Raw genomic sequence first — 12455 nt, 5'->3', positions numbered from 1 at the left:
AATCGAATCTGACACTTTTTTCTATTTTCCATACGTTATTGGTTTTGCTCTAACGAAAAAGTAACTCGGTTTACTCGGATTCAATTTAAGTTTCGAGCCTTTCAATTTGAAATATGGCTCCCCACCCCGCTGCTTCGCATGTTGTTGTAGGAGTTCTGGACAGCTGTGTGACCCACTGACAGCTGTCATTTTTATATGTCAACTCAGAAAAAGGTCGTGGTTTTTAACCACCCAATCTTCTTCAGAAAAAAATTTAGCGTTCCCATAAAAAGAGGATGTTCTGGGACATTTCCTTTTCACATTCCCTTTTTGATTAAACTTTCTCTTTTTTACCAACCGTAGCTCAAGAAGTAGCTCAACACTTGTTATCTATTGGGAATAGATCTCCGATCTTCTCTGAGTTTATCTTCATTTATTTTCTCACTTCAAAAGATCTTTCATCCCATTTTTGTACTCGCAATTTGGTAGAGGGACACGAAACGGAGAGAGAAATGTATTCTCGAAATCCAAAAAATATTTATCCGTCGTGTCCCAAATGATTATAAATGTTCTTATTTGTCAGTCAAAACATTGTTAAGAAAAAGTAAAGTTTGTTTTCGTTCAATTCGTCTGATATCAGAGTTCTCCATTCACATTTCTCAGAATCAAGTTAATTAGAGAGACTATTTTAAGAGAGATAAAAAGAGTTTTGTTGATGAAGTCACAGGTTTCGATGATTGCTTGATTTTTCTGAAACTTTTAGAGATATTTGAATTCATTTCTATATCAGAAAGAGTATCGCAAAACTCGTCGAGATTGCACCCCAAAGACACTCCTGACTTTTTAATTACATTGAATCCTCTTTTTCCTTTCTCCGAAACGGCTATAAACTGCTTTCTCATGCCTTCTGTTCAATTTTAATGAAGCCGTCAGCACTCAAAATAAATTGAAAAAAGAAGAAGAAGACGTCTTTCAAAATTAGATATGCAGCTTCTTGAACCCTCCTTTTTTTTGAAATATCCTCTGCCACTTTTGTCGAAAACAAATACTCTTCTTTCTTCTTCTTTTCTCCTTTCTTATATCCCCCACCAGTACTAAAACACATTTATTTTTCTCCTCTTTTGCTCCTTTTCTCCGCCTTCTTCTCCTTCTTCGCCAACGTCTTCTTCTCCTTTCTTCACTCATCCATTTTCATCAATTCCCCATAGCATGTTCGCTCAGAAATAACCTTCTTTTTGTTTCCTCTCCCACGCTTTCGCTCTTTCGTGCTCCCTTCCATTTTTCTGTCCAAATTATTGAATTTATTATGCAAACGGGTGGTCAAAAGTAGAACTGTTGCTCTCCCGATTTGATTTTATCTTGAAGAAAGTGAAACTTTTCAGATTTTGGAGCTAAAATTTTTTAGAGATTTAGTGCATCATACCAAAAAAACATATATTTCTTTTCTTCTGTTATCACATTTTGATTGACATTCTCAAAATTTCAATGATTATAGTGACACTTTCAAGAGATAAATGGAGAATTCGAGTGGGTGAAATTATAGATTTCAAGAGTGTTTGATTTAATTTTTTGACATTTTTGAAATAAAAAATTGCTATAATTACTCGTTTGCATGGACTACGGTAACCAACTTGATCAGAAACCAAATTTCGAAAAATCTGGAAGAAAATAGTTGTTATCATTTGATTTCAAAATTCGTTTTCATGTTTTTTCTCAGAAAATTATATTTCTTTCGAGTTTTGAACAGACTACAGATTTTTGAGAACAGAGCGCTAAAAAGAATCCATAAAGTTTGAATTGAAAGAGTTCCGGAACTAATCTTTCCCCTTTTTGCACGTTTTTCTCCATTTCATTAATGATTCAATCGTATATACTTATCATATAAATTACAATATTTTTCTCTCTCTTCACTTTCCTTCTTTCATTCTCCTTCTTCAATAGTTCCCTATCTTCCTCATTTTTTAAAAATATTAGTTTCCGTTTTTCTGACTCTTATCAATTACTTATTTGCGTACTGAGTAAAATTAATTGTTTTCAGTTTGAATCTTATCACTCGAATAAAAAAAATGGATGACGTGTCAAAGGCGTTGGCAATGAGCCAGACGATGATGGAGAAAATGCAAAAGTTGGAGATTTCAAAGGTACGGTAGGATAGAGTAGACAAGGGATAAAGTACTCATTTTGAGTGTAATCTCCAGATTAAAAATGTGAAAAAATGTATCGGTTGGAGACATATGAAATAGATCGTTGCCATAAATGATTTTTGTAGTGAAAGACATTTGAGAAACCAAATCAAAGCCAAAATAATTTTAGAACTATGACGTCGAGAAATTCGAAACTCTTTTGAGACTTCCAGCAAGAGAAGTCAACTCATTTATGGAGAAAGAAGCAAAGAAAACAGATGACGAGAAAATGACAGATAATGACAAAAGAGTGAAGAAAATAAGAGAGGAAAAGACGGATCGGGCAGCCAGAACTCTTCAGAAATATGTGAGTTTTATAGTTGTTATCCAAGTTTATATTCAAAATATTGATGCAGTTCCGAAAGATTCGAACCAACGGCGAGAAGGAAATCATCAAAAATCGTGTAATGAAAATCTCGGCGAAAAAAAGAATTCTACTTCTCGATCAAATCCGTCAAAAAATGGGAGAACAGCAACCAATTCGGAGATTTGGAGCATATCAAGTCATTCGAGCAGTCGAATTGCACAAGGGAAAACAAAAGTTTCAAACGGAGTGGCTGGCTAAAATGGCTGTAGACATGAATTTCCATGATAAGAATCTCTCTAGACCAAGTGAGTTTTAATTGTGAATCCTCTAGTTTCAATGCTAATCATTTTCAGATTCTCCAACTCATTTCCTAGCCAGCTCAATTCCAGCTCTGATTCGCAAGAAGGCAGAGATAAAGCATTCGGAGAAAATGCAGGAAATCGACAACTCGATAATGGATATCTACTGTGGATTCCAAAAAGATAATCTTCATTAAATCAACGATCTCGTCTTTTTTTCACTCGTTTTTTTCACTATTTCAGTCAATTCATTTTTCTCATTTCATTCCTAAACTTGTGATATCTACCCTGATAATACAGATAAATACCGATTCTCCTATTACAGTAATCTTCAATAAACGATGGTTGATTTTTGTGAACTTCAGAAGGTTTTTGGCATTTGTATTTGTCATAACTATAAATTTAGACAAATATAGAGATTCCACAAGAATTGCGCTTCCAAATCAGATGAGATAAAGCTCCTTCTCAAAGTCGAGAACTTTTTTCCAACCGTAGCTACCAGTTTTCGAATGAATCGATTCCCTGAGTTATAAAAGGTGTTTTCTTTTCTTCTCTCCATACATTCTTTTGTTTAGTACTATTTGTTGTCTCTCGCGCGAAGAGAATGAGCTCATAGGAGCACCACGGCGCGGCGGCACAGACCTGTGGCCTAGAAAACTCCAACTCGGCCATCTCAATTATTTAATACATTACGTGACTAAGTATCTTCGATTTTCAGGCATTTTGCTATAATTTCTTCGTTTTTTTTTGTAAATAATAAAGAATACCTTTATTTAGATGAATTTTTTGCTGTAGAACTTCAAACAATTCATTCCACCGCCGACAAAATCGACATAAGGAAATTAACTATAGAGGGCTAGTATTTTGATTTGTAGAAGCCCAGATGAAAATCTCGTTAGTCGGAAACATTTCGGAATGATCGATGAATATATAGTGGTGATACCGGAATATAAACCTGCTTTTACTCTTTTCCCTCCTTAAAGAGACGACTAAAACTTTCTTGAAAATGAGTGAAAAAATGACAAATTTTTATGTATCTCAAAAACGAGTAACATCAACTTTCTGAACGTTTAAGGGAAACTGTAACAGGTAATTCTCAATCTTTTAAGAAAAAAAAATTGAAACCCACCGATCGTATTTTTGAGAAACTTTTGAACATAAGTTACCGTTGGCTTAGAAATTGATATTTTTTCATGTATCTCGAAAACGAGTAACATCATCTTTCTGAACGTTTAACAGAAGTTGAAACAAGTCATTCTCGTTCTTTTGAGAAAAAAAAATCGGAGGCTACCGATCGTATTTTTGAGAAACTTTTGACAGAAAATCGCAAATTGACTGATAAAATGACATTTTCTTACGTAGCTCAACAACAAGTAACATCATCATTCTGAACTTTTACCAGAAGATGGAACAAGTCATCCTCATTATTGTAGAAAAAAGAAATCAAAAGCCACCGATCGTTTTTTTGAGAAATTTTTAATAGAACATCGAATTTGGCTGAAACAATGACATTTTCTAATATATCTCAAAAACGCGAAACACCATCTTTCTAAACGTTTACCAGAAGATGTAAAAAGTCAATATCAATAACGTAGAAAAAAGAAATCAAAAGCCACTTATCGTATTTTTGAGAAACTTTTGATAGAAAATCGCATTTGGCTGATAAAAAATTATTTTTGGTCGGGATACGGTACGCAACTCTGCAAACACCAATGACAACACCACGCAATTTTACGTACTTAAATTGGCTGCTTAACTGAGTATTCAACGTTCAAAAAGTTCGGCCGCGAGTAGCGATTGCCAGGCCGTGGCACAAACATGTTGGGAGACCCCACCGATTCCGCGGAAGAAATTTTCGATGGAAAAATTTTCGATGGAAAGTGGGCGGAGTTTAAACTGCAACATCGCCGCACAGTCTTTCCTGAAACTTAGAAGTCCCGAATCCGTTTATTTTTTGAAGTTTTATGCTTCGGTATGATTTTTTAAGGAGTCACAGAAGCCGACTCTCTCTACCGAAAAAAAATATCACAAAATTAGGCAGCCTGTGAAAAAAATTAAATCGGGAAAAAAGTGTGCGGTGGAGTTGCAACTTGAAACTCCGCCCACTTTCCATCGAAAATTTTTCCATCGAAAATTTCTTCCGCGGAATCGGTGGGGACTCCATGTTGGTCCCGTGATAGTGCAAGAGCGCTCTAGTAAAACACATGCCGCTTTTGAAAATGTTTTTTTTTCTCAGAATTTGTCAAGTACTGAAAAGAAAAAAGCAAACAAATAAATAATAACATTTTTCTATTGTCCAGTATCATTTTTCAGGAAAAAACAGAATGTTTGTTCACATAATCGTAGCGTTGTCCTTCGCTTCCTCGAAATTCTGTTTGTTTTTCTAGTAACATCATCGAGAAAAAAGTATAACGCCAAATAAGTATAACGAATTATGCCATTTTGTGGCTTTCGATCGCTTACCCGATTTGCAATTATATCCGTTTCTGTCCCTCCTGTTCGCAACCGTATTGATTTTCCTTCCTCTGCGCCGACCAGTCATTGTCAATTCTGTCTTTTGTCACAGCTAGATGGGGTAACATATTTCGCAATTTCCAAAGCGATATTCTCAAAATTGAATTTCCCATTCTTTTCAAAGAACTTTTTCCTTCGTTGAAAGTGTTGAAAACACTATCAAACTTATCAGTTTTCGATTCAATCACGAACTACTCGTAATCAGCTCACTCTTCTTGTAGAAAATTCATGAATTATATATAATTCATGAATATATTATGTCTCTATTCAATTTCTTCTCTACTTTCAGATACGTTGTCAACAAAAATTGCGAAGGAAGAATGCTTCGCGTCCCATTTCAACTGTGAAAGCGAATAATGTAAGCTTTTTTCTTTTGTGAACGAAACGAAAAGATATCTGTCAAAATTTAAATATGAATGGTATGAGAAAAAGCGTGGACTCGGTAGATTCCACATGACAATATTAACTGCCAACTCAACTTTATTGATTCACTATTTGAAAAAATAATATAAAAGCACCGCAATGTTAACTCCGCCCTCACTATTCATGCCGGGCTCCCCGTTAGTGCATTGGCTCCGCCGCTATCTACAGGTGTGGAAAAAAGACCGGAAAGAAAAAGACTCCGATGATGAGTCAGCGGTGGAAGATGGTAAGTTATTATAGTTTGAATTGTGAACACAGAAGAAAGTGTTCAAACTAGAATAATTTTGATTTATAATTTCTAGTGTTGGCAATAAAAAATGCACCTGCTCTCAAGTATCCTAGGTAACAAAAATTAGAAAATGTCGAAATTGAATCGAGAGCCTTGAAGTAAACTTCTCAGCTGCCATTGAGCACACATAGTTGTTTTTGGAGGCACTCATTTTTAATACATTCCGCACAAATTTTATACCTTTCTAACCATTCGAATGTAAAATCATAACAAAAACATGGAAAATCAAACCCCAGTCGTCTCTCTTGATGTCACTAATTTAGTTGGTGTTCCAGGTGAATAATTTTGAATGCGTTAAAAAAAGTTTGTCACAATATTCGAATATCCTTTTTCAGAAGCTGTACCGTTTGGGGAGTTTGACGACAACTACGATCCCCGAGAAGTTGAGCGACAGAGCAGAAAAATGAACAAATTACGCCAATTCTCGCTGCTGCTCTGGAAAGATTGGGTGCTTCTGAGACGAAACAAAGTGTGGACGCTATTCGAATTAATCATTCCATGTCTTATACTCGGTCCACTAGTTTACTTAGTTGTGAAGGTAAGATGATCGAACAAACGTTATCAATGTTAACGTCTGAAATGCCGTCATTTGATAAACACAAAACTGAAAATAGAGAGTTTATAGTGCGATAACTTTACAGTTTATGAAAAACCATATTAGTATTGGGAAGAAGAAAAGTACTATTACTCAAGAAGTGCAAACATACTGTCTCCGAAAAACTCTTATCGGCATTTGAAAAAAGGAAATGCTGAATGTTTCGTTTCGAAATTATGAAATCATCAACCGATTTGATACAGAACAACAAAAAAAGAGTTGAACTATTTTCAGAATTCTGACCACTCAACCTCGCCGGAAAACTCTTATGATCCCTTCAAGCTGACAGGAACCGTAGAAGATGTTTATCTCGAATATGCCTTCACAAAACCGATTTATAAACGATGGTGTCTTCGAAGTGATGTAATGTTCGGCTACACGTAAGCAGCAATTACAAAAACTGAAACCTAAAATGGAAAAATTTATAGGAGTAAGGATCCAGCTACTCAGAGTACAGTCAACGATTTGATGAAAAAAGTTTCTGATAGATTTCAAAACGGGAAACTGAAAATGACAGTAAAAAGTGAACAAAGTGAAGAACAACTGTTAACAGTTCTCAGAGAAGACTTGCCGATGATGAATGAAACGTATTGTGCTATAAACTCGTAAGTTTTCATTTCAACGTTTATTGAAAAAATTATAACTCTACTCTTTCAGATATGTTGGAGGAGTTGTTTTCGATACTGTAAACATCGCAGAGAAAAAGTTGAAATATCGAATTTTACTTGGAAAAGCACAGGAAGAAGTATGGCATTTAACAGAAACCAGTTACAATCCGTATGGTCCTTTATCTGGAAGAGGTGGCAGAATTCCGGCGAGTCCACCTTATTGGACATCAGCTTATCTCACTCTCCAACAAGCCATTGAAACATCGTTTGTGTCATCCGCTCAAGGAGAACTCGTTGATATTCCGATTACATTGAGAGGACTTCCGGAACCAAAATACAAAACCAGCTCGGTGTCTGCCTTTATTGACTTCTTCCCATTCATTTGGGCATTTGTCACTTTCATCAATGTCATTCATATCACGAGAGAAATTGCCGCTGAAAACTTTGCGGTGAAACCATATCTAACTGCAATGGGTCTATCGACTTTCATGTTTTATGCAGCACATGTTGTCATGGCATTCATCAAGTTCCTCGTAATTTTCCTCTTCTCTGTCATCCCATTGGCGTTTGTGATGGAATTCGTCAGTCCTGCAGCTCTGATTGTGACTGTCTTGATGTACGGACTCGGTGCTGTTATTTTCGGAGCATTCGTCGCTTCATTCTTCAGTAATACAAACTCAGCTATCAAAGCAATTCTGGTTGCCTGGGGAGCCATGATTGGGGTATCATACAAATTCCGTCCACATCTCGATCAAATTCCTACATGTTTTCTATATGGACTGAATATCAATGGAGCTTTTGCATTGGCAGTAGAAGCGATATCAGATTATATGAGAAGAGAACGAGAACTGAACCTATTCAACATGTTCAATGATTCGTCCCTTCATTTTTCTCTTGGGTGGGCACTGGTCATGATGATTGTTGATATTCTATGGATGTCCGCTGGAACTTTGATTGTTGATCATATACGAACATCATCTGATTTTAGTCTGCGAACTTTGTTCACTCGTGGAGATGTTTTGGTAATATATAATTATATATTCTCAATTTCCAAATTTTCATATTGCAGGAAGAGTACGAAAATCAAACTGATGGGCAGACTGCCTATAATACAAGAATCAACGAACAGGTGAGAAATAGAGTTCGCCGGATAGATATAGAGGTTAGCACTAACAAATGTTGTGTGCTTGCATGTTTGAAACTTGCTTAATTTCTCACCAGACTAGATTAATTATTACAACAATTATGTAAAGATTCAGATGAACACAATTGGAACATCGTCGCTAAGTCCTCCGAATGCTGATTCAGATGCTCTTCTTGAAGGATCTACGGAAGTGGATGGTGCAAGGGATGCTGCAAGAGCTGATATTAGTGTCAATAGACTTGTGAAAATCTGGCCAACAACTGGTGAAAGAGCTGTCGACGGATTGTCATTGAGAGCTGTTCGAGGACAATGCTCAATTCTTTTAGGACATAATGGCGCTGGTAAAAGTACTACGTTCTCTAGCATTGCTGGGATCATCAAACCAACTTATGGACATATTTCAATTTGCGGACACGATGTCGGAAGAGAACCAGGAGAGACTAGAAGTCACATTGGAATGTGCCCACAATATAATCCATTGTATGACAAGTTAACTGTCTCAGAACATCTTCAGTTGGTTCACGGATTGAAAGGAGCCAGAAAAGCAGAATTCAAGGAAGAAATGAAACGTCTTTTAGCTGATGTGAAACTTGATTTCAAGGAAAATGAAAGATCAATGAACCTATCTGGAGGAATGAAAAGAAAGTTGTGTGTTTGCATGGCAATGATTGGTGATTCTGAAGTTATTCTTCTCGACGAACCAACCGCTGGAATGGATCCAGGAGCCAGACAAGATGTACAAAAACTGGTGGAGAGAGAAAAGTCAAATAGGACTATTCTACTGACTACTCACTATATGGATGAAGCAGAACGTCTCGGTGATTGGGTGTTTATCATGTCTCACGGAAAACTTGTAGCATCTGGAACGAATCAATACCTTAAACAGAAGTTTGGAACTGGATACTTGTTGACTGTTGTATTGGATCATACTGGTGAGAAGAGAAAAATGGCCGAAGTTCTCACAAGTGTATGCTGCCATTTTGTGGAAGGAGCGGAAAGAGGAGAGATGCACGGACAGCAAATCGAAATTATATTACCGGAAGTAGAGAAACAATCATTCGTTCCATTGTTCCAAGCATTGGAAGCTATTCAAGACAGAAAGTAAGAATACTAATTTTTAAGAGTAAAAATCCCAATAATAAGTTTTCAGCTTCCGCAGTACCGCACTTGAAACTATACCGAATCAATTGAAATCGCAGCTGGCTACTTTAGTAATGAAGAGTTTTGGACTGTCACTGAACACTCTCGAACAAGTTTTCATAACTATCGGAGACAAAGTTGACAAAGCAATCGCCAGTCGACAGAATAGTAGAATCAGTCATAACTCAAGAAATGCAAGTGAACCGTCGTTAAAACCACCAGGCTACGATACTCAATCAAGCACAAAGAGTGCTGATAGTTATCAACGACTGATGGATAGTCAAGCAAGAGGTGCCGAGAAATCGGGTCCAGCTAAAGTTGTGGCTCAATTCATTGCGATTTTAAGAAAGAAATTGTTGTATTCAATGAGAAATTGGACACAATTATTTGGGCAAGTGTTGATTCCAATAGTCCTACTTGGATTGGTTGCTTCTCTGTCAACACTGAAATCAGAAAATAATGATCAATGTAAAGAAAGATATAGAAAATGTTGAATACTATTCATTCAAAGTTTCAGACCGTAGTCTCTCCCAGTATGGAATTCAGCCGTCGAAAGTTGTCATGAGATTCGATGAGCCCCTTCCAGAAGAAGCCAAAAACTTCGAAACGATGCTAAAGAAATCAGGAGGATTTGAAATTCTTAGATATAGTGGCAGTAATCCGTTGTTGAACATCACAAAAAATCTCATAGGAGTGAGTTTTACTTCCTATTACTTCCTATTCCAAAACAAACATTTTTCAGGAAATGCCACCGGCTTCAATTGGAATGACAAAGTCCTCGGAAACTCTGGAGACTCTATTCAATATGAGATATTATCACGTTCTTCCGACTGTTGTCAGTATGATCAACCGTGCTCGTTTGGCAGGAAGCTCCCCTGTAAACGCTGAAATCGAAGGTGGAATTTTCCTATACTCAAAATCTTCTTCGGATAGTAATGTGAGAAAAAAAATCAACTTTACTATAACAACATTATTTTATTCAGTTACTTCCAAGTCAACTCATTGATGTATTGCTCACTCCAATGCTCATTCTGATTTTCGCAATGGTTACATCTACTTTTGTAATGTTCCTCATTGAAGAGCGTACCTGTCAATTCGCTCATCAACAGTTCCTCACTGGAATCTCCCCAATCACATTCTATTCAGCTTCTCTTCTTTATGATGGTATTCTGTATACGTTGATTTGCGTGGTTTTCTTCATTATGTTTGTGATGTTCAATTGGATGTACAACCACCTTGGAATGTGAGTTTATTCCTATTTTGGGTTTCTTGACAGCGTAATTTCAGAGTGATTCTCTTCTGGTTCCTATATTTCTTCTCATCGGTTCCATTCATTTATGCAGTGTCATTCCTGTTCCAATCGCCATCAAAAGCCAATGTCATGCTCATCATTTGGCAGGTTGTTATTTCTGGAGCCGCTCTTCTCGCAGTTTTTGTTATTTTCATGTTGTTTGACATCGATCAATCCTTGAAATCATTCCTTATGGTAATCCATCTAATTTTGTTTTACAAATCCATTTAATTAATTTTCAGAATATATTCCTATTTCTTCTGCCATCGTATGCATTCGGTTCTGCGATAATAACCATAAACACCTATGGCTTTATTATAACTTCGGATGAACTTATGAGTTGGGATCATTGTGGCAAGAATGCTGCATTGATGGCAGCTTTTGGAGTTTGTTCGTCTTTTCTTTTCGTCCTTCTCCAGTTCAAAGTTGTCAGAAGATTCCTTTCTCAAGTTTGGACAATTCGTAGATCTGCTCATAACAATGTGCAACCAATGATGGTAGGCAAAGGAGAAACTTAACTTATTAATCCTTTACAGTTTCAGGGTGACCTTCCAGTTTGCACCAGTGTTGAGGATGAAAGAAATCGGGTACATAGTGCAAATCCCGCGTCATTGGCTCTTGCTGTGAAAGATTTGACAAAAACTTTTGGTCGATTCACTGCAGTCAACGAATTGTGTCTAGCTGTTGATCAAAAAGAATGTTTTGGACTTCTCGGAGTGAACGGTGCCGGAAAAACAACTACATTCAACATTTTAACGGGTCAATCGTTCGCATCAAGCGGAGAAGCTACCATCGGGGGTCACGATGTTACGGAACACATTTCCATCGGTTACTGCCCTCAATTTGATGCTCTGATGCTCGATCTGTCAGGAAGAGAGTGCTTGGAAATTCTTGCGCAGATGCATGGATTCGAAAAGTATAAAGAAAAGGCTGAACTGATTCTGGAATGTGTCGGAATGCAAGCACATGCTGATAAACTTGTAAGGTTCTACAGTGGTGGACAGAAGAGAAAGATATCAGTAGGAGTAGCTCTACTTGCACCAACTCAGATGATTATTCTTGATGAACCAACTGCTGGAATCGATCCGAAAGCAAGAAGAGAAGTATGGGAACTGTTGTTGTGGTGTCGAGAACATTCAAATAGTGCACTCATGTTGACATCTCATTCAATGGACGAATGCGAAGCGTTGTGCTCCAGAATTGCGGTTCTGAACAGAGGATCATTGATTGCTATTGGATCAAGTCAAGAGCTCAAATCATTATACGGAAACAATTACACAATGACTTTGAGTTTATTCGAACCAGCACAACGAGATGTTATTGTACAACTTGTTGCTTCCAGACTTCCCAATTCTGTTCTCAAGACAACGCCAACAAACAAAACACTGAATCTCAAGTGGCAGGTGAGTGGGAAATCGGTTGATTTCTGTTTCCATCAGTAATTTGTTTCAGATTCCAAAAGAAAAGAACGACTGTTGGTCTGAAAAGTTTGAAATGGTGCAGAACCTGGCCAAGGATCTAGGAGTCAAGGACTTCATATTGGCTCAATCTTCTCTTGAAGAGACTTTCTTACGTCTCGCTGGACTGGATGATGATCAATCTGACACTCATTCAGCTGTCCATATAACACATTCCACACATGTATGATAATGCGTAATAGAAGTTTTTCCGATGCTCTGACTG

At 37.1% G+C, this 12455-nt stretch overlaps 2 protein-coding genes across 2 annotated transcripts; both read left to right on the top strand.

Annotated features, from left to right (window-relative positions):
• Nucleotides 1–2045: 2045 nt before the first annotated feature.
• Nucleotides 2046–2965, top strand: GCK72_009470 (uncharacterized protein; the record flags this gene model as incomplete). The annotated part of the gene is made up of 4 exons (XM_003113075.2): nucleotides 2046–2120; nucleotides 2293–2469; nucleotides 2519–2774; nucleotides 2823–2965. The coding sequence occupies 4 exons, from the start codon at nucleotides 2046–2048 to the stop codon at nucleotides 2963–2965; spliced, it is 651 nt and encodes a 216-aa protein (XP_003113123.2).
• A 2839-nt stretch (nucleotides 2966–5804) lies between these two features.
• Nucleotides 5805–12419, top strand: GCK72_009469 (uncharacterized protein; the record flags this gene model as incomplete). The annotated part of the gene is made up of 15 exons (XM_053727396.1): nucleotides 5805–5931; nucleotides 6330–6532; nucleotides 6824–6969; nucleotides 7018–7194; nucleotides 7247–8219; nucleotides 8267–8326; nucleotides 8457–9442; nucleotides 9492–9949; nucleotides 9999–10174; nucleotides 10224–10418; nucleotides 10465–10724; nucleotides 10769–10967; nucleotides 11015–11269; nucleotides 11315–12175; nucleotides 12225–12419. The coding sequence occupies 15 exons, from the start codon at nucleotides 5805–5807 to the stop codon at nucleotides 12417–12419; spliced, it is 5271 nt and encodes a 1756-aa protein (XP_053586973.1).
• Between the last annotated feature and the right edge of the window lie 36 nt (nucleotides 12420–12455).

The sequence above is a fragment of the Caenorhabditis remanei genome, chromosome III (genome assembly GCF_010183535.1).
Source record: "Caenorhabditis remanei strain PX506 chromosome III, whole genome shotgun sequence".
Classification (NCBI taxonomy): Eukaryota; Metazoa; Nematoda; class Chromadorea; order Rhabditida; family Rhabditidae; genus Caenorhabditis; species Caenorhabditis remanei.
The sequence above is the reverse complement of the archived record's forward strand: the minus strand, read 5'-3'. Positions and strand labels throughout refer to the sequence as shown.